Raw genomic sequence first — 23,201 nt, 5'->3', positions numbered from 1 at the left:
CATATCGGACACAAGTGGGGTCACATTGAGCTAATGGTAAACATCAAAGGACGTTGGCGTGCCTTTAGGCTCCCATGTAGTGTTGACACATTTCATCCACTTCTCTTGTCACATAGGATTCCTTATTCTTTCAGTTATTTATTTTTACTACACGTGCTATATAATTTTGACTAATTCCACCGAGTTATCTGTATTTTTCACTACCACAAGTATCGAATAAATTTATCTACCAAAATTTAGACAGATAAAAAGAAATCACTTAATATTTTTGTTTCCGCTAAAATTTGAACTTAAAACCTCATATGCTTAATACTGTAATGCATTGCCCGTTGAATATGGATAATAATGTTCGAATTATCATGATCAATAGTGACCATTTCCCCTTCTAATGCCTATGCTAGTTATCAAAATTAAAACTTACTTATCGGAAGTATTGGATGCTTGGACAGATGAAAGATTTTACATGTTAAATGTACTATCAAAAGAACGCCGCCAATCTCACCCTCTAAAGATAAGGGCGCAATAATACATAATCAAAATGGGGTAGAGGCCTCAAACTAATTCAGAGTTAGAGAAAAAATATTAAGTTAATATATCAACAAAATTGTCCTTTTATATCACATTAAAAGAAAAAGAAAAAGGAAAAAAACTATTGTAGAGAAGCAGGATTTCAAATTTCAAGGTGGTGATTGGTATAAGATCAGAATATTCTAAGCATTACTAGTTACTAGTTTATAAGAGAAGTCGATCCAATTCCTTAAGTTTAAATTGCTTTTTGGTATCATCTTAATGGTAAAAAGCCGGTGCACGCCTGAAATTGAAAAAGCCAAACAGTAACAAACAATTAAGTAAAGATAGAATAAATCAGTAGGAGCAATGATAAGATACAGCAAGCAGAGTGCAGAGGTTTCTGTGATAGTATATGAGAATGTTTTCTTGTCCCTCAAAAGACATTATCTCTTGTCACATCACCTGATCATTAAAAACTATGGCATTTCACGTAAATTTACCCCAAACTCATGCCTTATTTTTCCCTTGTACCCTCTCTATAAAAATCCCTTTTGGCTTCTCACTACTCAATAAATTAAAGATCTTTAAATATATTGTGTTAAGAAGAGTAAAATGGTGATGGTTGTAGGAATGGAGGATAGAAAGAAACAAGATAAATTACAAGCAGTATGGTTTGCTGCTGGAGTGGCTGCTTTAATGGCATGTTTGGAACGTGCTATGTTAGTTTCCTTTGTAGAGCAGTGGCGAGTAATTGCATTTCTTGCTCTTAATCTCTTGCTTTTAGCTATTCTTTTCACATCTAGAAGTACACCAATTACTCCAATAGTTGAAGAAACCAGCCCAGAATGCATCAGCAACACTACTAAATCCAAGATTGAGGTGAGAACATGTTGAATTATGTGACCATTATATTTAGCTTCCGTTTGGCCGTAATATTTGGGAACTTTTTAAAAAATTTATTTTCAAATATCAGTTTGTTTATACATTTTAACAATGTTTTGGCAGATTTTGAAGAAAAAAAATCTTCAAATCCCAAAAACGACCCTAGTGTATTTTTTTGAAGTTTTCCATGTATAAAACTTCAAATTATTTTAAAATAAAATGCATGTTCAAATACATGCTGGTATATAAGTAAACATTGACGCGTTTTAAAACCATGCGGGATTAGACTGTTACAATTTCAACTTTCAAAAGCCATTTTTATCTCATCTTCAAAAACTCTTTTTTTCAAAATTTCAACCAAATCTATGTTCTAACGCTAGCTTAAATGCTTGAATTGTTTTAAGCTATGTTGCTCGAACTTTAAAAAATATTGTTCGTGTGCGTGCCGGATTCTCCAGAAGTAATGTATTTTTGGAGAATATGATACTAACGTGACAATATTTTTAGAGAGTTCGAGCAACATATATATTAAGAGCACACGTTATTTTATTTATTTATCTATTAATTATATCTCCAACACATTGCACACTTTTATTTATTTATTTAATATTTCTTCAACAGAAAAGGAGAGTGGAAGAATGCAAGAAACCTTTGGTAGTGCCTTCTGTAGATGAAGTATCAGAAGAAGAAACAAAGGATGTGAAAGAGGATTATACAATAATAGACAATAAGGAAAATAGAGAAGACCAATTAGATGATTCTATAGATGAAACTCAGCAAATTTCAATGGAGGAATTAAATGAGAGAGCAGAGGCATTTATAGCAATGTTCAGACAACATTTAATATCTGATGCAAAGGCTTATAGTTATAGCAAAAGCTGCAGAATTCGAACTCCAATTATACTCAAAGGAGGTGACAAAACTTTTACCAAGCGTAGACCCATTTATTAATTAGGCCAACTAGTCTAGTTGGTGATCAAGATGGTTCTTCCCATTCAAAATAGCATTTTATTTTACTCTTGTAATGCTAAACTTTTTTTTTCTGAATAGAAGACCTATCTTGATCTTTAGTTTACAAGTTACACATATCATTCTATTTTCCGGAGGGAGTATTTAGTAGCAACCAAAGGGTTTCTCTTGTTGTTCCAATTGCCACAATTTTGAAGCTCTGTGTATCCTCAATATATTTCAGGTACAATCTATATAGGCAAAGAATAAAAACTGATGTTTCTCAAGCTCTTGAAATGCAGTATTTTCTATTCGAATGAAAGAGAAAATATACTTTAAAAACTTATTCACATTCTATGTTTAAATCAAACCATTGAATGCAAGATATTATGGTAAGGTGACATGAATTTTTACTTTAATTTTTAACTAATAAAGTTAATTAAATTGCTTAGTGTAATATCTTCTTTCATCTTTTCAAATTTTGATCTCGAATGAGATAAAAGAGCAATGATATTTAGACAACTTTAAAAGGACATGATTAGTAGTCTTTTTACTTTACATGCCTCGCCCCAGACCTTTTTGTTTCAAGTGAGTATATGATAGTAAGCGTGAAGGTAAGCTAATTACATAACCTTTGCACCAAGGGGCGGACCGGCAGAAATTCTGTATATGTATATGTATATATCTTAAAAATAATTAATTTAAAGTACTTAACACCCTAAATACTAAAAGCCTTTAGAGGATACTGGTTGAAGATACTGAGCCCCGTATAAAAATCCTGGGTTCATTGCACCTGTCATACTAGCCACATATATTCTGGCCTGCAATTAGAAGAGCACGCGTAGTATCTTGTTTTCTCTAGAATACTAGGCTGATCTAAACATTTTTATTCTTCCATATATTTGCATAACTAGTTGGGTATACCCTTTCGTCAAATTGTATGAGCCGCTGACTTCTTTTTTTAAATTTCCTATTACATGCGGAAGGGAAAGGGGAAAACCTTAAATGGAACTCACACACAATGTATGAAGAGTGAGTTTAATTTATATACATTGATATACCATATCACTTTTACCTAGGTGACTTGCATTTTTCAATATTACAAATACCTTTTGTTCAAAGATGGTTACTGAAGATAATTTTTAGTGACTTGACTTGATAGTGTACTAATATTTTAAATTATCAATGTATAAGAGTTAGACTTTTGTGTGCAGAGGCAGAGCCAGAATTTCAAGTTTATGGGTTTAGAATTCTAATCGTTTTAAATTATTGGGTTCTAAATTAATAATTTATCCATATTCAATGAATTTTTTAAGATAAATATAGGGTTCGAACCAAATCTACTGAGTTCGGCCGAACCCGCTGGCTACACTCTAGCTCTACCCCTGTTTGTGTGAAAGACTTCAACGATACCATGAAAATAGCATGTGATAGTTAGTTTTCGAAAAGTAGCCAGCATTTACAAAGTCATTGAAAAATAGTCATTATTTTATGCGGAGATAAAATCTGAACAAAAATACCCTAGCTGAAACACAGAATGTTCCAGCATAATATGCTGGATTATGGAGTACGTGCATATAAACATCCAGCATATTATGTTGGAATTCCAGCATATTATATTGGAATTCCAGCATATTATGAAATTCCAACACATTATGCTGAAATTTCATGTGTAAAAAATTAGAACTCCAGTATATTGTGCTGGAACTTTTTCGGATTTTTAGGGTATTTTTGTTTAGATTTTATTTTTACATGAAAAAATGGATAAATTTCAATTACTTTTGAAACCGTGGTAAATTTTCAAATAGCAATTTTTATTTTCCAACGATACCACTAATCACTTTTGGGATTTTTACCTTCCTATACTACATATAAAACTTTATTACCCTCCCTAATCAAGTTTTAACTTAATTACATGGCCATATACAATTTACCAATTATATAAAAATTAGTTTTAAATGAGTATCCTTTTATAGTATGAATTGAATAAGGAATCAGTTATTTCACATCCATGTTCTCTCTCCTGCTCGCTCTCTCTCCTACGCGCTCTCTCTCTCTCTCTCATTCTCTATTCTTTCCCCAATTTTTCTTCCTCTGATGTTATCTACTTTTTATCTTTTCATATTGTATATATTTTTAATGGAATTCATCAATAGATTTCAATCATTTTACTATAGAGTTTTAACTTAGCAATTTTCTTTCATGTTGCACAATTAGTATTTAAATTGAAATTGTCAATCAATAAATTTTGAAGGTGATTGACTCCCCACCATTGCCAGCCATTAAAAAGCTTTGAATTCGAATTTGGATTTTCAAAAACCATTATTTGTTTGGATTGGGTGTTGTTACAAACAATTGGGAATATTATTTGGAGTTTATATCTCAATTTTGAGGGTGTTTGGTGAACATTAGACTTAATTTTGGTTGAATTTCAGATTGAAACTCGAAGAAGAAGAAGAACACATGACATACAATATATACTTACGAAATTGTAGTAAAGTTGTATTATAATTGTATGTAAATTGTATCCTGTTGTAGTTATATATTTTTTTTATTTGAATATTGTATGAAAGTTGAAAATAGTTGTATAATGTATGAATCGTTGTATAAAATTTATATTTAAGTTGTCAATACTATCTTTTTACATAAACTTATTGATATATATCAAAATTGTATTAAGAGAGAGTTTTGATTGAAATTTTAGAGAGGAAAAAACACACGCCACATACAAAATATATACAAATCAGATACAAAATATACAAAAGATATATTGTATAAAATTTGTATGAAAATTGTATTTAAGTTATATGATGTTGTAGATGTATTTTAACTGGTAAAAATAATATATGAAAGTTGTAGATAAGTTATAAATAAGTGTATACTATATAATTAGTTGTATGAAATTTATTTTTAGTATGTATGAAAGTTGTAGATAAGTTATAAATAAGTTGTATATTATATAATTAGTCGTATAAAATTTGTTTTTTAGTTTATATATTGTTGTGGATGTATCAAATTTTTACGCAATTTATTTTTAATTTGTATGTTGTTATATCATACAAATTGGGTTGGGTATTGGATCCGGCTTCTCAAATGCTTTTTGTGAAGAAGGAACAGAAGTTGGACCCTAGTAAATTGTAGCGCTTGGTTGTCTTCCATCTTGAGCACTAATCAGTTTGTTGGCTCCGATATTTCTAAATCTATTAGGATTAGTTTTCTTCCCTTAGTCCAATGGTTGGAGAAATTAGAAGGTGGACAAATTTATAGCATCAGATCTAAACGTGGGTTTAGTGATTTTTATGTCTCTTGAAAAGTATTACTACCATGGCATAATGGATTATCCTCAAATGATGTAGATCGTTGATGAATTTTGTCGCCGGAGGATGTTTGTTGTCAGATAAATATATTTTTAATTTTTTTTAAAAAAAAAAGAGGAGAAAAAAAAAAGGAAAAGGGTGTAAGTGAATCCCTTAATTTAAGGCAAAATGGTAACTGAATCCCCTAATTTAAGGCACTATTAATGAATTATATATAAATGTAAGCAAACCTTATTTAGGGCGGGTAATATACAAAATTAGTATAATTTTAGTAAATAAATTTCAAATATTGTATAGGAAAGAAAAAATCCTATTCACTTTTACTCATGTGGGTCTGCATAAATTTAGAGTTTAGCCCGTTGGGCCCAAATTGTAGTGTACATATTCTAGAGAAATTTCTATTGGCCTTAAAGTTTTGAGCGGTACTGACCCTCTTCCATCAAATTGTATACTAAACTTTGTCATTTGATTTGTCAGGAGAGTGATGCATTAAAGATTGAAAGCAACTACACGCAGATGAAGAGCTAAGATTTTAATTTTAAATGCTAAGATTCATTACATATATCTATATCTATATTATATTAAAAGTACGAAGGCACTTAGCGAAATGTCGTTCGTCTTTTTTGCCCATTAACAATAGATTTCACTGTGGATAAATTTGTAATTTAATTATTAGTTTGAATCAATTGAAATATTAATTATTAATTCTTTCCTTATTTAAACTATGTAGAAAATCTAAATATTTTAGGAATTCAAAATCAACTATGATTTTCTTTGCATAAATTCATTCCTTATTTGAATTATGTAACATAATTTTTATTCCTTCCATATTAGTTGACCTGATAGTATAAAAAGACTTGCTAATCTATAGTACTTCGCCAACGATATATGCATTGCTCTTTAGTAGGTGAGTTCTTTATATTTTTTTCGATTGTTCTATAGAATATTGTTGTAATCTTTGGAGTTTTTTCTTGAAGGTTTTATGGAGAAGCAGGAATGTGGAAGAGATGACATGGGAAGCGGAGGAAGAAATGAAGTATAAATACCCCCACCTATTTCAAACTGAAGATATAGCTCGAGGTGGGATGCTATAGCACAACTCTATTCAGGCTAGTAGGTCATCAGGTAAGATCTTATTTCATGACTTTCAGTATTTATGATTTACGACTGTTTGAGGCAAAGTGTTGTTATTTATAGACATTGTCCATGTGTGGCATACATAGTATATTTTCTGGCTACATGCAGGTTGGTTATAGTCTAGTGTACGGAGAAAACTCTGTCAAAATTTATCCAAAGCCTCTAAAAGTAAACATTCGAGGATGAATGTTCCCCGGGGGGGGGGGAGGGGGAGATGATGTTACACCCTATATTTTCGTACGTAAAACTGCGTCGTGAGCAAACTAATGGAGGACCCAAAAATAAGATCATCTTTGAATATATATAAAGCAAGTTAATCATGTTACCTCGGAAGTTACAAATATTGAAGATCATGAACAACAAGTACAAAGAGGGCTGGAAGGTTCAGAAGCTAAAGCAATTGAAGAAAATAATGTTTCGTTGAAAGCCGACAAGTTGGGAATGTTATAGCATGTATTTTTGGGGTGAGACTAGTGTGTTTAACATGATAAGGAGGTTATGTTATGAGTTATGTTATTCGTATGATAGTCGTGTGTTATATTTTGAATTCAAGCGAGTGGTGGAACAAAAGTCAATGAAAGTCATCACAAGTTACATTCATAAGTTTTACTGAAACTTTGGGTCAAATGTAACTGCAATTTTCACCCAATATACTTAGATTTATGGGGTGTTCTACCCATAAAATTAAATATCTATGAGTCTATTTTCCAACTCATTAAACCGTTTGTCAATACGATATCAGAGTAGAGAGATATGGGCGATTTTACGAGACTGCGCAGACTGTCACCTACTTGCTTAAGCGAGAATCCAAAACTGGGCCAGTTCGGGTCGTCCAAAACTGGGCCAGTTCGGGTCGTTCAAAGAGGCCTTTTTAAAGGCCTATCCCTTTCATATATTAGGATTATAATAGGGCAAAATAACCAGACTTAATCTCTGCAAAAATCCTCCCAAAAATTTCTCACAAACCCCAGTTGATTTTATCTCCCTTTCAAGTTCTAATTGGAGGTAAAGCCTAGAGTTTGAAGAACCAAGATAGGAGCTGAGTTATCCAACAAATAAGGTAAGTTTACTGCTCTCTTTCATCCATTATTTACTGTTGTAGATGCATAGTAAGTTGTTCTATATTTGTAAGAACTCACGGGACGGTGATCGGAAGCCGTGAGTTCGAGTTATTTACTTGTAGCGGACTGTTTTATGGATTATTTTGTGGACTGTTTGGTGTTGCTGTTGGGCTGCGTGATTTACTATTGTTTTGTGGAGTTTTTGGAGGAGGAAGGGTGTGAAAAAACACCACATAAATGCAGGATGTTGGGCTGGTCATTCGTCGTAACATTTTTAGGTTGTTGACACTACTACGGTAGTCGTTTTGTATATGAAGGGATTGGGGTGTGTTGGGCTATTTTGTAGTATTGTGTGGTGTACATAAGGTTGGAAAATAATGTATATATGTTGTTATTGTTGTTTTTGGTGTTGTTGGTATTGTCTTGAGTTTGGAGGAAGTAAGGATTATAAGGGAGATGTTGTCCGTTTTAATACAAAATAAGCATGTCGTTCGTTATGCGATAGTAGTGCCTTTCGTAACTTAATGATAGTATTATTATCGTTGTTGTAGATAAAGGTGAGAAGAGGCGAGTTCAACTTGGTGATTGGAAAGATTGTGATAAGGTATGTTAAGGCTAAACCTTTTCTTTATTTGGCATGATCCCGTAACTACATATGTTTGACAACGAGACATAAAGAGAAGTTCGTATTCATGAATTTAGTCACATTATCCTAGTCTAAAAAGTTACAGTATTCTCCCTTATCGTGACTTTATATTTATTTAAGTATTATTTTCTTCTAGTCAAGATATATATATATATATATATATATATATATATATATATATATATATATATATATATATATATATATATATATATATATATATATATATATATATATATATATATATATATATATATATATATATATATATATATATATATATATATTGTTACATTTGTTTTTAATGCTTTTATATGGGTTTTGGAAGAATTATTTTCCGTTAATGTATTTTTCTTTTCTTATTGTCCGTCCAATTCAACTTTTTTTAGGAGTAAAAGATTATGTTGATTTTGGATTAAAAGAGGTTACACGTTTAAAGAAATATTTAAAGACTAATGTAGATCAATATGGATTTCTGTGACTAATCTGCAGGTTTTCATTCTTAGTCAGAAGCTTCTTTCAAAATCTTTGAGGCCACCTTCTTTTCTTTTCTTATTTCCATCCAATTTAATTTTCTTTTAGTAATTAAAAATTATGTTGTTTGAGATTTTGGGTTAAAAGAGAATTCCTCATGTTTGACAAAAAAATCCAAACACCATTGTCGCTAATTTATAAAAAGAGCACCACTCTAGCAACATATATGTGCAACAAAATGTTGATTCTTCTCCTAACATTTAGTAATTAAAATCAATTAAATTATAATTAATTTATATAGTTTATTCTTTTTATTAGAACAATATACCATTATTGTAATTCCTTCGACGTTACAGTCAAATATTTCACGCGATGAGCTAATATTAAGAATTTTAATCAATAAAAATAAAATTAATTCCTTTAATTTTGAGGATAAATAATTAAATATTTGAGTTAATTAGTTAGCAAAAGAACTCAATTCAATTATTTTTTTAAATTCATCTTATAAGTAAAGATTATTTTTTTAGTTGACAAAACTTTTAGAATACATAAATTTATTTCCATAAGATTGTATTGAGGGCAAAACAAGTCAGAAAAAAAGAGCAAGAAGCACTAAGAATGAAACAATAAAAGATGACATATTAAATTATTATTAATTATTTTTCTTTCATTTTTTGCATTAATTCCAATAAATGATATTTTCCTTTATTTTCTTTACAGATTAGATTATTGGTTTTAAATTTAAACTCAGTAATATACTTATCAGTTATCACTATTTTTGATGAGCAACCTTTTCATTCCGGAATCACAAACGACCAAAAAAATAATATTTTAATTTGTGTTAGTTTACAAATTTTTGAAGAATCCTGATAAGTTTTTTGTATGACTTTTTTTATTTTTGTCATAAAAATAATATCAATTTCATAAGATATCTCACAAAAGTCGTCAGAAATCACAATAAAACATCTAAGAACTTTATGAGACATAATATTTCCCTTTATAGTGCTAGCTAAATGAGATCAATATTCATCACTTTCAAAGCTTACACTTTTTTTAAAAAATATTTTATTTTATAACTCAAACACAATATTTATATATGATTAATGTACTTAAATTTTATAATACTAAGTATTAAGTGACATGGGTATACGTGCAAAACACATACCTTAAAAATAGATTTTATCTATCTATACTATATTAAAAGTACGAAGGTCCTTGTCGAAATGTTGTTCAACTTTTTTACTCCTTTAAAATATAGTTATAAAATAGTAATTTGATTTTTTTTAACTATTACCCTAATATTTAGGAATATCCACTTAATTATCCCTAATATTTAGGAATAACCACTTAATTATCCCTAATATTTTGTACTTTGACTTTTTAGTTCCTTTCTGTTCTAAAATTCCTACGTTTCTCAACTGGAAAGTTTCACCACTTTGTAAGTTTATTTTTGTTTTTTAATAAAATTTTCACTTTTAACTCTATTTTGATAAAAAGAAAAGGAACTGAAATTTTACACCCTGTTGCAGTCACTTAGTTTTTTACAACCTTTAAATTTATATGAGGAGCACTAGACATGGACGTATTTGCAATTCAAGAGTTCTCAAAATCCTTGTCTTCTTCTTTCCTACAAGTAGCTGTCAAATAAATTTACAAGGTTTGCTAATGAATAGGCGACAATTAGTGGAATACTTAATCTTCTAATAGACTCTATTCTTGAGTCCAATCTTGATTAATATATTCCAACTCGTGTGATCTATATTTCTTTTGTCTTTACTTAATTTCTATTACGATGTAATAAAATAGTAAGATGAATCTCTATTATGGCTATCTTTCATATTTCCTTGATGCATCGTCTTTTAAACTGTAAACATATCTAGAGAATACGTATTTTATCGCGTTCTGAATTCTATTAGCGACTCTTACATGATATTTTAAGAAAATTATCAAAAATTAACCGAACTGTACCGACACCAAAGAGAAATCGAGATGACCGGGACGGTTTCAAAAAGTTGTTATACAAAATAGAGTAATCGAAAAATTACTATGATATAAATTTAATAAAATAACCGGCTGAATCGAACTATTAAATTTATCTTGCTTGCTTGGATTTTTAATAACGTTTTAACTTTTGTATTTTATTGTATAAAGCGAATATAAATATAATACTTAGGTGAATTTTAAAAAAATAAATAAAATTTACTAAGGCAGTGTACACACGCAAAATACATAGCTTGTTAAAGCATGGACGTATGCAAAGTAGCACTAAACAACTTTTTTAAGTTTTTAATGATAACAAATTGCAACTCTTTGAATCTTATTATGATGAGTAGGATCTTAATTAAAAATCAAATTCTTGAATCATATTAGGATGACCGATGACCAACTAGAACAAGAGGATGAACCATCGTGAGTGGATTCAAATTCCTAAACATAATCACATTTAGGGGTGTTCATAGTTCGGTTTGGGTCGATTTTTCCCTAAAAAGAAACCAAACCAAGTAAGTCGGTTTTTTAAATATTGGAACCAAACCAATTAAGTCAGTTTTTTATCGATTCGGTTTTTGTCGGTTCGGTTTTTTCGGTTATTTGTCGGGTTTTGTTTTAAATATGAGACATACACTACCAAACGCATATTCCGGCGAGTACATTTTCAACGTAACGCTATCAAACCAATTGCTCTTTAAGAAATCTATCATTTACTAATATATATTGATGATAATTGACTCAAATAGTGATGAATAACTTAAGTACTCAATTAAAAATTAATTATTTTTAATATAAAATAAATTATTGTACTTAATAAAAGAAAACTACCAATCAAACTAGAAGGCAAATAATTAGATTATTATAAAAGCAAAGAACTAGACTAAAAATACAAATGACTAATATGTACCATAAAGTTTTAGAAACTTTATATAAAAATATACATATATATAGGTGTAATAATAAATTTAAATAGCTACTTTTATAGTCGGTTTGGTTCGGTTTTTTTTTTTATTAAAACCAAAACCAAACCAAATTTGATCGGTTTTTAAAATTTAAAACCAAAATCAAACCAAACCTAAAAATATCGATTTTTTTGGTCGGTTTGGTTTGGTACGTTTTTTCGGATTTTTATGAACACCCCTAATCACATTTATAATTTTAAGGAACTTGTAATTTTACTCAATGTTTATTGTATAACTCAAATACATATACTTTAAATATTACTATTTATATTGTTTTTAAAAGAATTTATTTTCATTAATATTGGGAACACGCGCAACGCGCGTACCCTAAGACTAGTATATATATATAATAAAATTTTTTATACAAATACACTATTTGAACAAAAGCTACTGAGTAAGGCCGAACCATTGTAGCTCTCCCAGCAAGTGACATTAACCTGAAAAAATATTCTAGAGTAGATGGTACAAAGAGTAGCAACGTATAACGTGAAAGTTGAGGAAAAATTACTCTATATAAATTTGGGGAAAAACAAAGTTAAAGGACATCGCGGTTAAAGCGTGGTCAACGGATTTCAGATGGTTATTTATTTTAATAATTAGCACGGCCTCTGTTTCAAATTATTTAGCAAAGTTTGATTGACGATGGAGTTTGAAAGAAATACATATTTTAAAAACTTACTTATTAAATATATTATAATATTTATGTGACTATAAAAGATTATCATTAAGAATAAAGTTGAGAATTTAAGTTAAAATATTTTCAATTTTAAAAACCTATTAGTTTTTGTTGAATGAATAAGAAAAAATGCTATCACATCAACTCGAATGGAGGGAGTTGCATAGGCTAAAATCGGTTTATATTAAATATTTGTATCATAGCGTGACACGTGGAACCGGAGGCAGATGGAAGATGAAGCAAGTGGAAACCAAGACCGAGGACAACGGCTTCGGTTGGCACCAGGTAGATCCCGAAGTGAACATTATCAACGGGAGAAAACGAATGTTTGTCACCAGATGACATTCAACGAAGAATATTCCTCGGTATTAAATACGTAGTCGTTACAGCGAATTTTGGTATTCATGACATGCCGTTACATATTCATCAATGACCCTCATTATTGTCATTTAAGAAGGGCTTGATCCTAGAACCTTGTTCCTTAGGTATAGCTATAAATAGTGGCTTCAACAACCATGGTAACACACGAAAATTCTGACAAACTTATGCTACACACTATTCAAAACTAAATAATACTTTATTTTCTGCCTAACGTTATTCTTATTGCCGCCTTCGGAAGCTTTGCTCCCGGAATCAAGTTGTCTGCTATTTATCTCGATTTCAACGCTAAGTCTTGCATTTTATTTAATTTATTTATTACTTTGGGATCAAATCGATTCGCCTGTCTATATATAAACCACACTATAAATTTAACTGTACCGTTTTATAGATAAACATGAGTACTATTTAATAAAAAAAGAAATAAGAGCATTAAGTATGATATATACTTGGGGAGCCGAAGACCATCAACAATGAATATCTTAACATCGATAGATGTAGCGGGACGAATGTGATTTTTCTATTCTTAACCGGACATTTCGAATTTGAGACTTGAGAATGAAGAAATTCTGATAAGGCGCATTTTCTCATTTAATAGGTCTTACGCGATGTGAATCTAGATTAATCGGGCCAATAAATTCTAAATACCAAATGTAATACAAAAAAAATCAATGGATACCTTTGATCAATATAATCGATCTTTTTTCTTCTATACGTCTATATTCTGACCGGAGATCTCTACATTATTAACGTAGATTGTGTTGATTTGGTGAAGGGCGAAAAAAGAAAATGCAAATTTGATGCTACGAATTCAGCCCAAAGATCCAGTCCGTCCCAGCTAGATATCTGCCAACCAAGCATGAAGCATATATCCTAAATTCTGACCTAACAACATGAACATCTCATCCTAGTTAGCCCAGAAATCATCAACTAGGGTATCTTCTATTACTACTTGACAAATAAATATTGCAAAGTCTTTCCTTCTTGTTCCACTTGTGTTAAAATAACTACAAAAAACTCTCAAGGGAATAAAGGGGAATGTGGCTTGACTAACATTTTTAAAAGAGAGGGATGAGCAACAAATATTTATTAATTTCACGTCTCCAAGGGTTTTCGGAAGGAAAAGCGAGAGGCGTAGAGGAGTTGACTATTTTGATTTTTGAGATAGCTTTTTGGGATGAAAAATGTGATTTTCTTTTTTCTTCAAGAATTTGCAGTAGCAAAAGTGCCATAGTCGAAAAACAATATTACGAGTACAAATTCATCTCCAATTTCGATTTTCATTTTGGGCAAATATTACTTTTAGCCCATGCGGCCAAAATTATTTATATTCGATAGTTATAAAAGTGTATAAATTTATATATAACATATATATATATATATATATATATATATATATATATATATATATATATATATATATATATTTCCAACAAATCTTAGAAGCTTTTACTTATATATTATTTTCCATTTCATTTTTTACGGTGGCAGGCCCAGCTTTCCATTTGCACGAAGTTCAAAACGAATAAGCTTAAAACGAAAAATCACATTGCCTCACGACCTCCTTGCTTTATCCTTACACTGATCAATTTGCACTATTTTAATTCTAATTAATTCCACTTAACTTGCTTGTACGATATTCTCTTTGCTAACTTTAAAAAAAGGGAGCAAGTCAAGTACAAACTTTGAATGTTATTTACCCTCCATTCTCCAAATTTTATATGTGAAGAAGCTCTCACTATGAAGAAAGGCTTATACGTTTCCGTAATGGCCGGCTTCAATCCCATCAAAGTTATAATTAATTTTGGTAGAATGTCACAACCCGAGAAAGCTACTACTATTGATGTGTCGGACGTCGAAATCCGTCGTCTTTAAATGTTAATCACACATTTTTTAAGCAATCCAGATACTCTAGTTCTCCGATCCGTGGACCATTTTACTAGTTAATGTACTTGAGTCCATCTAAATAGTCTACACTCATTTATTTATATTAAGATTAAGATATCTGAATCTAAATATATATTTGAATATTAAAATATTGCAGTATAAAAAATAACTTTTAAAAACTCCAAGAATTAAGAAAGACTAAAAAAATGCCATCAATCATACTAGTATAAAAAAACAAGTTTTGAAAACTCCACGCCAAGAATGAAGAATCTGTGACCATACAACTGGTAGATAATTAAAACGCTGGGATGGTTCACCTTGGACAAGAAATATTTATTATGATAGTTACTACCTTGAAGTAATAGGGCGTTTCACGGCCTTCTCTCAATAATAATTCACATTTTATGCTTTAATGATGGAGGCCATGCGATAAATTAAACAATACTTGCAGCTTAATTACTGATAATCCGACTTACTGCTCATGACAGTACGAGCCAAATGGTCAGAGGTGATTCTAAGATTTTAGATCAATAAACGTCGAACACTAATATGCCACCTACTAGTTTGCTATAGCAGGTACATACTTAATATATATAAATATACATATATTTAAAATTGTTCCACCATAGAGGGTACTGCAGCATATCTGCTATCTTCACCTATCCATGTTTTTGGTAGCGAAGCTTGACAAATACAAAATTTGGCACCTGAAATTTTGCTAAAGGAAACATAATGAAAAAATATTTTATGACGCGATGAATTCGAGACTTGGCAGACGATAAGTCATAGACAGCTCTAATAAGTCGTCTCACGCAAATGATGCAGATATGTACGGTTGTAAAAAAGGGTTAGTTTAGTTAGGTATCGTGTTTTGATTGAAAGTAATTAACAAATGCACGTCTTAGACAGTTTGATCTGGCCATGTGGTATGATAACTTCTACTCACAGATAAAAAGTTGCACACGAGACTTAAATGAACTTTTTGTAAAGTACAACATAATCGTAAATCTGATAGAACCTTGTGCGGCCTATATTCTGTTCTAATTTCTTCCTGGTTGAGCTACTCAGTGAAATAAAAATAGACTATTAGGGAAGCTTCTCAAATGTGCAACTCAACCACCTTTGACATTTCGTTCTTTCTCTTCAAGTCTTGGTATTATCGCTTGAATTAGGTGGTATTCGACCTTCTTGGGGCTGTCTTTTTCGTCCAGTCCATAACATTTTCTTCTATCAAGGCGACCAATACAATAATAGCTTTACCCAGAGCCTAAAAGCCAGCCATGTGGATATTCTTCAGCTATCTAACTTGACAAGAAAGAGATGTCATCTCTTTGAGTTTGAGGAATGGACTTTATTTCAAATCATGGGTAACAGGCAACGAAAATCAAGACGAAAAGCAATTCGGTTGTGGTTTATCAAAAGACGAAGCAAAGCTGATGCATCCCATTTAAGCGAAATTTCAGGTTTATTTCATTTCTTGGTAATCTTGATTGAGTCTTGCCTTGATGTTATTCGTTTAATTCATTTTATGTATTCAAATTTCTTTTGGTTGGTTTCCACAGATAACGACGAACAAGATGATGAGTGCATGGATGGTTTTGTTGGTAGGTCACTGGACATGGAACCATGCATTAGAAACAATGAATTGAGGTGAGCATTTCGGTTTGTATATCATGTTATGGACTTTAAAGCTTAACAAAATAATACATTTTTGGGGAAATAATTCGATATTTGCTCTGTAGAATCTTTGTTGGTACATGGAATGTTGCAGGAAGATCTCCAGTGGGAAGTCTAGCTCTAGATTTGATTGAGTGGCTCCATCTGAAAGAACCAGCTGATATTTATGTTCTTGGGTATGTATAAAATTCAAAATACAACAATCTTTACTCATCACACTAAAGAATTGGTCATTCAAGAAAGCTTTTGCTTTTGTAGCTTCCAGGAAATAGTACCTCTAAAGACTAAAACAGTAATTGGAGCAGAAGATCCAACAGAAGCAACTAACTGGAACTCGCTCATCGGTAAAACTCTAAATAGCAAGTATGGTGGTGCCTGGTTGACACCCATGATCAATCCAATCACCAATGATAATTATCAATATGATGCTGAATCAGATAGGAGACTAAGGAGTGACTACGAAATATCAAGTCCAGCAAGAGGTCAGACTAGAACCAAATATGAGCTTTCAGACCGTGTTGGTAGGTACAAATTGATGGCGAGCAAGAAGATGGTTGGTGTCTTCATTAGTGTCTGGATGAGAAGGGCATTGCTAAAGAAATATCGTGTCTCGGAGGTGAAAGTCTCGTCAGTAGCCTGTGGCATTATGGGCTATTTGGGAAACAAAGGATCAGTCTCTGTGAGCATGTCTATAGGAGGAACTAGTTTTTGCTTTGTGGCAGCTCACTTAGCCTCCGGAGAAAAGAAAGGTGATGAAGGGAAAAGGAACCATCAAGTCTCGGAAATTTTTAGGAGAACATCTTTCCCCCGGCTGCCTGAAGACAGACGTAAAAATCTTCCTCTCACCATTTTAGGGCACGAGTAAGTCAGTCTTTCTCATACCCGACTAAATACAAGAGTTGTGCTAACATGAAAGTACTAGTCAACGCATTCGTAACATAGATTCAACCTATTATGTTCAATATAAAACATAGGCAGAGGAATTTCCTTTCAGATTTCAGAATCAAACTACAAGAATGATAATGGCAATAATAATAGTCGGAAAGTAATTGGATTCAAAGTAAAGATATAGAAGTAAGAGGCTAAGCAGATTTTATATAATTATTGAAACTCCACTGCATAACAAAAGGATGACATGTTTTCACCTAAGATGACAAGATGTATTTTCTTGTAGAACAGCCAGATATTTTGGTTTGGAGATCTCAACTACAGATTATACTTGGAAGACAACTTAGCAAGGGAATTAATAAAGCAGCACAATTGGAGTGCCCTGCAAGAATTTGACCAGTTGCGGAAGGAACTAGAAGAAGGTGGAGTGTTTCAGGGTTGGAAAGAGGGAAATATAGAGTTTGCACCCACATACAAATATTCTTCTTACAATTGCAATCGTTATTCTGGTGGACTTCCAAGCAGAGCTGGGGAGAAGCAAAGAACTCCAGCATGGTACAGTCATCACTTGACATTTTTTCCTAGTACTTTTGACAGTTAAACATCCCCACCCCTTGCGAAAAGGCACTCGTCGCTATCCCCCAGAAAATTAAAAAACCTCAGGTCTAGTCCCTTTGTCCAAACTGATGGTTTAAATTAAACAAAAGAAAGATTCTATAGGAATCTGACCAAGTAATGGTCATTGCTAGCCCCTATGTGCTCATACTTACTATCATGACATTTGGAATGTTGATGGCAGGTGCGATAGGATCCTATGGTATGGTAAGGGAGTTAAACAGCTTTCCTATTTCCGCAGTGAAAGCAAGTTCTCTGACCATCGGCCGGTCTCTGCTTTATTCTCTATACATGTTGAAGATCAAAAGTGTGCCCGTTCAGGTCTGGTTTCATTTCCTCCTTCAGTCCCCTCCACAATTCCTAGTAAAGCTGTAAGTATCTGACTCATTGTTCACTGTGGTTTCTTGGCTCTTTAGCTGATTATGGATGACTTTTTGAATGTCAATTTACAAAGTTCTAAAGTTGAGCACATGCTGGCAGGTAACCAACTACAAGGCAAGGGTAATAGAGATGCTAGATCTCCACTCTTATCATTGATTGTGAGGGATATAGAAGGATCAACAACATATGTGCAAACAGAAAATCCAATAGGTTACTTCCTATTCAGCTGAACAAAACAATTCATATTCTTACAACAATCGCTTCCAATCCTTCAAAAAAGCATTCTGGTGGATTCACTTTCAAGCCCCCCATAACACCACAATAATGGGAGGTAGAGCATGGGCGGTGACAACCCTTTTATTAGGATATTAGAGGCAAGTGCATTTAACTTTCTTCTTTACCAATGCAAAAGATTGCTGAAAGAGCAGAAATACAACTATCCTCATGGTAACAGTATGTTTTATTTTACAGCTTTCATTAAATTTGTTCTTTGGGAAGTATTAGGGAAATGAGTAGAAAAGTAGGAGTGTCAATTTTGCAAACTAGACCTCTCTATAGTAGAACAAAGCTTAGCCAAGCCAGTGGAAGACATAAGAGCAGAAATGTAAGCACCTCAGGGTCCTTTTGACTGTCATCAGCTTAATGTCAGGGACTACTTACAAGAAGCTAATATTCATCGCCTGCTTGAAGAATTTCACCTAATGCCTCTGCATTGTCCCTATGACAACTGGGAGATACCGACCTCTGTAGCTCATCACCAAGGGAAGCACATCTGTTTTCTAATTCAGAAGTCTGCTTGCTTCCAGTCAAGGACACAAAAATAGTTGACAAATCTAAAGCATGGGTGCTCATTCCATAAGTGTCATTTTGAGGTGTGAAAGAGTTTTCTCAGTAATACAATAGGAGATTACGAGACTGTAACAGCAAACGTGGAACGTGTCATGAAAATTTGAGATCCACTGCAAATTCATTCTCTTCCACCAATGAGGTGAACTAGTAAATAATTAGCTATATGTAGACGAGTCCAAACAATAACGATTTAAGGATATCTGGCTAACTCCTGCATTTCCTTATGTTCTTTTGTGATTCTCTCTATCAGTGATGCTTTCCTCTCCGAAACACCCAACTCCTCTTCAAGCTGAAAAACACCACACAGCTCAACATACTAAGTTCTCCTAATACTAATAACCAGACAATACAGCAACAGAAGAAAGGAAATGAGAGCAGTTAGGCTCAACAAAAGCGTAATAACTTGCCTGCCTATGAATATTCTGTTCTACTTGGTATTCCTCTTCTTCCTTAGTGAACTGGGAACTATCTGAGCCAGCTTATTCTGGAGGTCAGTTTTGACAGCTTCAGCATCTTCTGCTTTGGTTTTTGCAGAACCTGCTAGTGAAGGTATAAAAATTCTTGATCCCCTTGAAAAAGCTATCGTATAGAAAAGCAACAATAGAATTTTTGAAATCATTAAATTTGAACATCCTTATAATAGAAGAAACTCCCCAACACATCAAAAAAAGAAGAGCGCTTATCTGTGTGCGTTAAACACACCAGGCTTTGATGCTGGCTCGCTGCAATTATCATTTTGGAATGTAGAGACTATTGTCTCATGGAATTTCCTTCTTCCACTTTAGTAGAAGAAAGCTCAGCCATTTAACAGCAGATCAGCTAAATCTCAACACGGTGAAGTCACAAAATTCAAATGAAATGAGCTATGGAGTTGGAGCAAAACAGATAAATTTATATCTGGCCACTAAATCTTCTGTGCTCAAGCTAACGTGTCACTTTGATAACTAAATTTGAGATATCCAGTTCCCTCAAGAAAAGAAGTATACTAACAAGACTGGCACCAATTAACAGGTTTTTCTGCCAAATTAGAAACTCAGAGTTTTAAATTACTATCACAACAGTGGAGAATATTTGCTCTGCATCTCCATGTCTACACTTTGCCAGTTGAACAACTAATGTGCATGAGTGCCAATGGAGGGAATATGTACTAGTTCCAGTGATAAGACCGCTGTATCACGTTCAATTTATATTATTTGCATACTTCTGAGCCAGAACTGAACAAGAAATATGATATAGGCTAAAGGACTGGCAGCTTAATAAAAAATTCTTTGTTTCTGTTACTATACAATATCACCAAATTAATTTTGAAAAGCAAAACAAAAACCACATAATCATTGGATAACTGTAGATTCTAATTCAGAAGGTCAAAGTGTTCGTCTTTCTCATTTAAAAAGAAGCCACAAATTATGATCACCCCCCAAGCATAATTACGCGTTGCTAGTAATCATGACATACTCAAAGATTGTAAGCATGTCTAAACAACAATATCATCTTCAAACTTCAAGTACTACAAACTGAATCAGCCATTAAAGCAATGCCAAGTTCGTTGTACTACTTAGGCCATGTCATGTATAAATGCAAATTAGATCCTAAAATATTAGCAGCAGCCAAGTAAGAGTTAGCTCTTCTAACATCAGCCTGGATTGACTAGAGACTGTTTTATCTCTGAGTCTGCACTTAGCTGTCCTATGTCTGAAAAAACTACAGAATGAAAGGGCAGCGCGGTGCACTAAACTCCCGCTATGCGCGGGTCCGGGAAAGGGCCGGACCACAAAGGTCTATTGTACGTAGCCTTACCCTGCATTTCTGCAATAGGCTGTTTCTACGGCCCGAACCCGTGACCTCCTAGTCACATGGCAGCAACTTTACCAGTTACGCCAAGGCTCCACTTGAAAAAACTACAATATAAGAGCTATAAACCTTATCTATAATTTTTTTTTTTTTTAAAATCTACTGGTAATACCTAAATAGCCAGACTTCATACTGCCATTTCAATAGTAAAACATTACTGTCTATTAAGGGGACACAAAAATTAACTCCTAATATTTGCACTTTGCAGGGGGGAAATCCTATACCACATAATGGAATCACATAAAAACTAAAATAAGATGACATCCATGTTAATAGAAGTGAAAACTACCGATAACTTACTTCAACAAACAGTACCTTATCTGTGCGTTGAGTTCAAGCATTTTCTCAATGAAGCCATCTCTGCATAAGCAGTGATAGATACAATAAGAAAGACAATTGCAAAGACATTCTAAACTTAGTTAAAGATGCAGTTTCTACTTAGCCAAAGTGATTGTAATCGAACAAAGAGAGTTGAGACTTGAGAGGTTAACTTAACGAAGCATGTCATTACCAGAGTTTCTGCCTCTTTGTTCTATTCACGGTTCAGAATATCATCAGTAGTGAGTTCGTATAAGGAACAGCGTTATTGTTAGCAAGCCAATGCAGTGATGTTCAGATTTACAAATATAATTAAGTACAAATACAAATCTAATACAAACATCAACAATCATTACAAGCTAGCAGAGAACTAACGTGCGCCTTAAAGGAGAATATAACTTCGAGTAGATGTTTTACCTTAAGTGCCTCTATTTCAGATCCATAAGCAGATAATTCATCTTAAATCAAAGCGATCCTTTCCTATAACATAAAAATTGAAACAGATCTTTTAGAAATAGGAGAAAAGTAATTTTCTGGAGTTAAAATTCAGCTAATTAAATATGTTTTTTATTAGCTTAAAAAGTTAACCAGTAAATATCAGCGAATTCAAATACGAATGAAATTGAAAACCTCTAGGGCTTGAATAGCAGATTCATTCCTGGCTAATTCAACCTCGTAGCCTTTGAGCTCTTGCTCAGCAAACTCCTTCTGATGTTTTGCCTCTTCGAACTCAGCATTTGCAATTTCAAGCTCCAATTGAAGCTTTTGACTTCGTTTCTTCAGATTTATTATTCTTCGCTCTGAAAATTTCGAGATATTAGATTACAAAATCAATTTCAGTTTGTATCAATTTTCAGTTTTCAAAATTCGTTGAATTATCAATTGAAGAATTTAACACGAGTTCTATTGGAGGAAATGAGGGAGCAAAACGAACCTCCTTCAGATTTTTCAGATGCAAAGTCGCGGATTAGATGTTAGGAATTGCTTCTAAGAATCATTTCCCGCCATCTCTTCCTTCTCTGAGAAGCTGTTTCGAAATTTCGAACTCTTCACTGTAATATATGTTACTTTTACAGTGGCACCGCGTTGATCTCGTAATGTAAAAGTTTCACCCCATACCCTATTTCTATTTGCACCCTGCTATTTAACCTGAACCTACTTTTGAAAAAAAATTAACTTGTACCCAATTTAATTTAACAATGGTGAATCAGGTTTCTTTCATATATGTTGCATCAGTTAATGAGTTTTACAACTTTTGCGACTTCAGACAAATTCTGTTCCCGTTTGGATAGGCTTATTTTAAGTGATTTTTAAACATAAGTCATAAGTTAGGAATTCGACTTTTGAATTTTTATTTTTAATCATTTTAGGTTAAAAATAAGTGCTTAAAAGTATTTTTTTTTTACTTTATTCAAACACTACAAAAAGGCTTAAACGGTATTTAGGCTTAAAAGCACTTAAAATAAGTCAATCCAAACGAACTCTTTGTCTAAAGTTTGTGCGCGGTAGTGCAAACTTTAGACTTATTTTGTCTGAATTTTATGTGCAATAGTACAAACTTCAGACTTATTTTGTTTTATCTGAAGTTAGTGTGCAATAGTGCAAACTTTCAGACTTATTTTACCTGAAGTTTTGTATGTTGTAGTGCAAACTTCATATTTATAGGGCTGTGTTCGATAGTGTAGACTTTCAGACTTATTTTGTTTTGTCTGAAGTTTGCGTGCGGTAGTGCAAACTTCAGACTCATTACCGAGT

At 32.6% G+C, this 23,201-nt stretch overlaps 2 protein-coding genes and 1 long non-coding RNA gene across 7 annotated transcripts; 2 read left to right on the top strand and 1 right to left on the bottom strand.

Moving 5' to 3' along the window:
- Positions 1-1,089: 1,089 nt before the first annotated feature.
- LOC107828660 (uncharacterized) lies at positions 1,090-2,471 on the top strand. The gene is made up of 2 exons (XM_016656020.2): positions 1,090-1,389; positions 2,014-2,471. The coding sequence occupies exons 1-2, from the start codon at positions 1,123-1,125 to the stop codon at positions 2,341-2,343; spliced, it is 597 nt and encodes a 198-aa protein (XP_016511506.1). The 5' UTR covers positions 1,090-1,122; the 3' UTR covers positions 2,344-2,471.
- Positions 2,472-15,230: 12,759 nt separating this feature from the next.
- LOC107764925 (type I inositol polyphosphate 5-phosphatase 8) lies at positions 15,231-19,514 on the top strand. Of its 3 annotated transcripts, none has more exons than XR_012701336.1 (8): positions 15,231-16,330; positions 16,430-16,517; positions 16,610-16,720; positions 16,803-17,405; positions 17,724-17,987; positions 18,232-18,418; positions 18,528-18,802; positions 18,900-19,514. XR_012701336.1 is itself a non-coding variant. In XM_016583507.2 (8 exons), exons 1-8 carry the CDS (start codon positions 16,231-16,233, stop codon positions 18,582-18,584), a joined length of 1,317 nt encoding a protein of 438 aa, XP_016438993.1. In that variant the 5' UTR covers positions 15,768-16,230; the 3' UTR covers positions 18,585-19,514. The 3 variants fall into 3 exon arrangements, 2 of the variants coding, with proteins under 2 accessions (XP_016438992.1, XP_016438993.1); XM_016583507.2 differs by having other exon boundaries at positions 15,768-16,330; positions 16,803-16,888; positions 16,982-17,405; positions 18,528-19,514; XM_016583506.2 differs by having other exon boundaries at positions 18,528-19,514.
- LOC107764926 (uncharacterized) lies at positions 19,478-22,807 on the bottom strand. 3 transcript variants are annotated; one of them, XR_012701338.1, is made up of 6 exons: positions 22,381-22,807; positions 22,077-22,246; positions 21,864-21,926; positions 21,429-21,488; positions 19,685-19,814; positions 19,478-19,566 (listed from the first exon to the last, which is right to left on the bottom strand). It is a non-coding gene; the product is annotated as an uncharacterized LOC107764926 (long non-coding RNA). The 3 variants fall into 3 exon arrangements; XR_012701339.1 differs by having other exon boundaries at positions 19,685-19,817; positions 21,444-21,488; XR_012701337.1 differs by having other exon boundaries at positions 21,444-21,488; positions 22,381-22,801.
- Between the last annotated feature and the right edge of the window lie 394 nt (positions 22,808-23,201).

Source organism: Nicotiana tabacum, chromosome 17 (assembly GCF_000715075.1).
Source record: "Nicotiana tabacum cultivar K326 chromosome 17, ASM71507v2, whole genome shotgun sequence".
Classification (NCBI taxonomy): Eukaryota; Viridiplantae; Streptophyta; class Magnoliopsida; order Solanales; family Solanaceae; genus Nicotiana; species Nicotiana tabacum.
Note: the sequence above shows the minus strand (reverse complement) of the source record. Positions and strands in the feature narration are given on the sequence as shown.

Bases quoted from the DNA above. Each gene is read 5' to 3' on its own strand.
- LOC107828660 (XM_016656020.2), top strand. From the start codon at position 1,123: ATGGTGATGGTTGTAGGAATGGAGGATAGAAAGAAACAAGATAAATTA. The intron at 1,390-2,013 runs GTGAGAACATGT...TTTCTTCAACAG, and splicing joins CTACTAAATCCAAGATTGAG to AAAAGGAGAGTGGAAGAATG.
- LOC107764925 (XM_016583506.2), top strand. From the start codon at position 16,231: ATGGGTAACAGGCAACGAAAATCAAGACGAAAAGCAATTCGGTTGTGG. The intron at 17,988-18,231 runs GTACAGTCATCA...TGTTGATGGCAG, and splicing joins AAGCAAAGAACTCCAGCATG to GTGCGATAGGATCCTATGGT. The intron at 18,419-18,527 runs GTAAGTATCTGA...ACATGCTGGCAG, and splicing joins CCACAATTCCTAGTAAAGCT to GTAACCAACTACAAGGCAAG.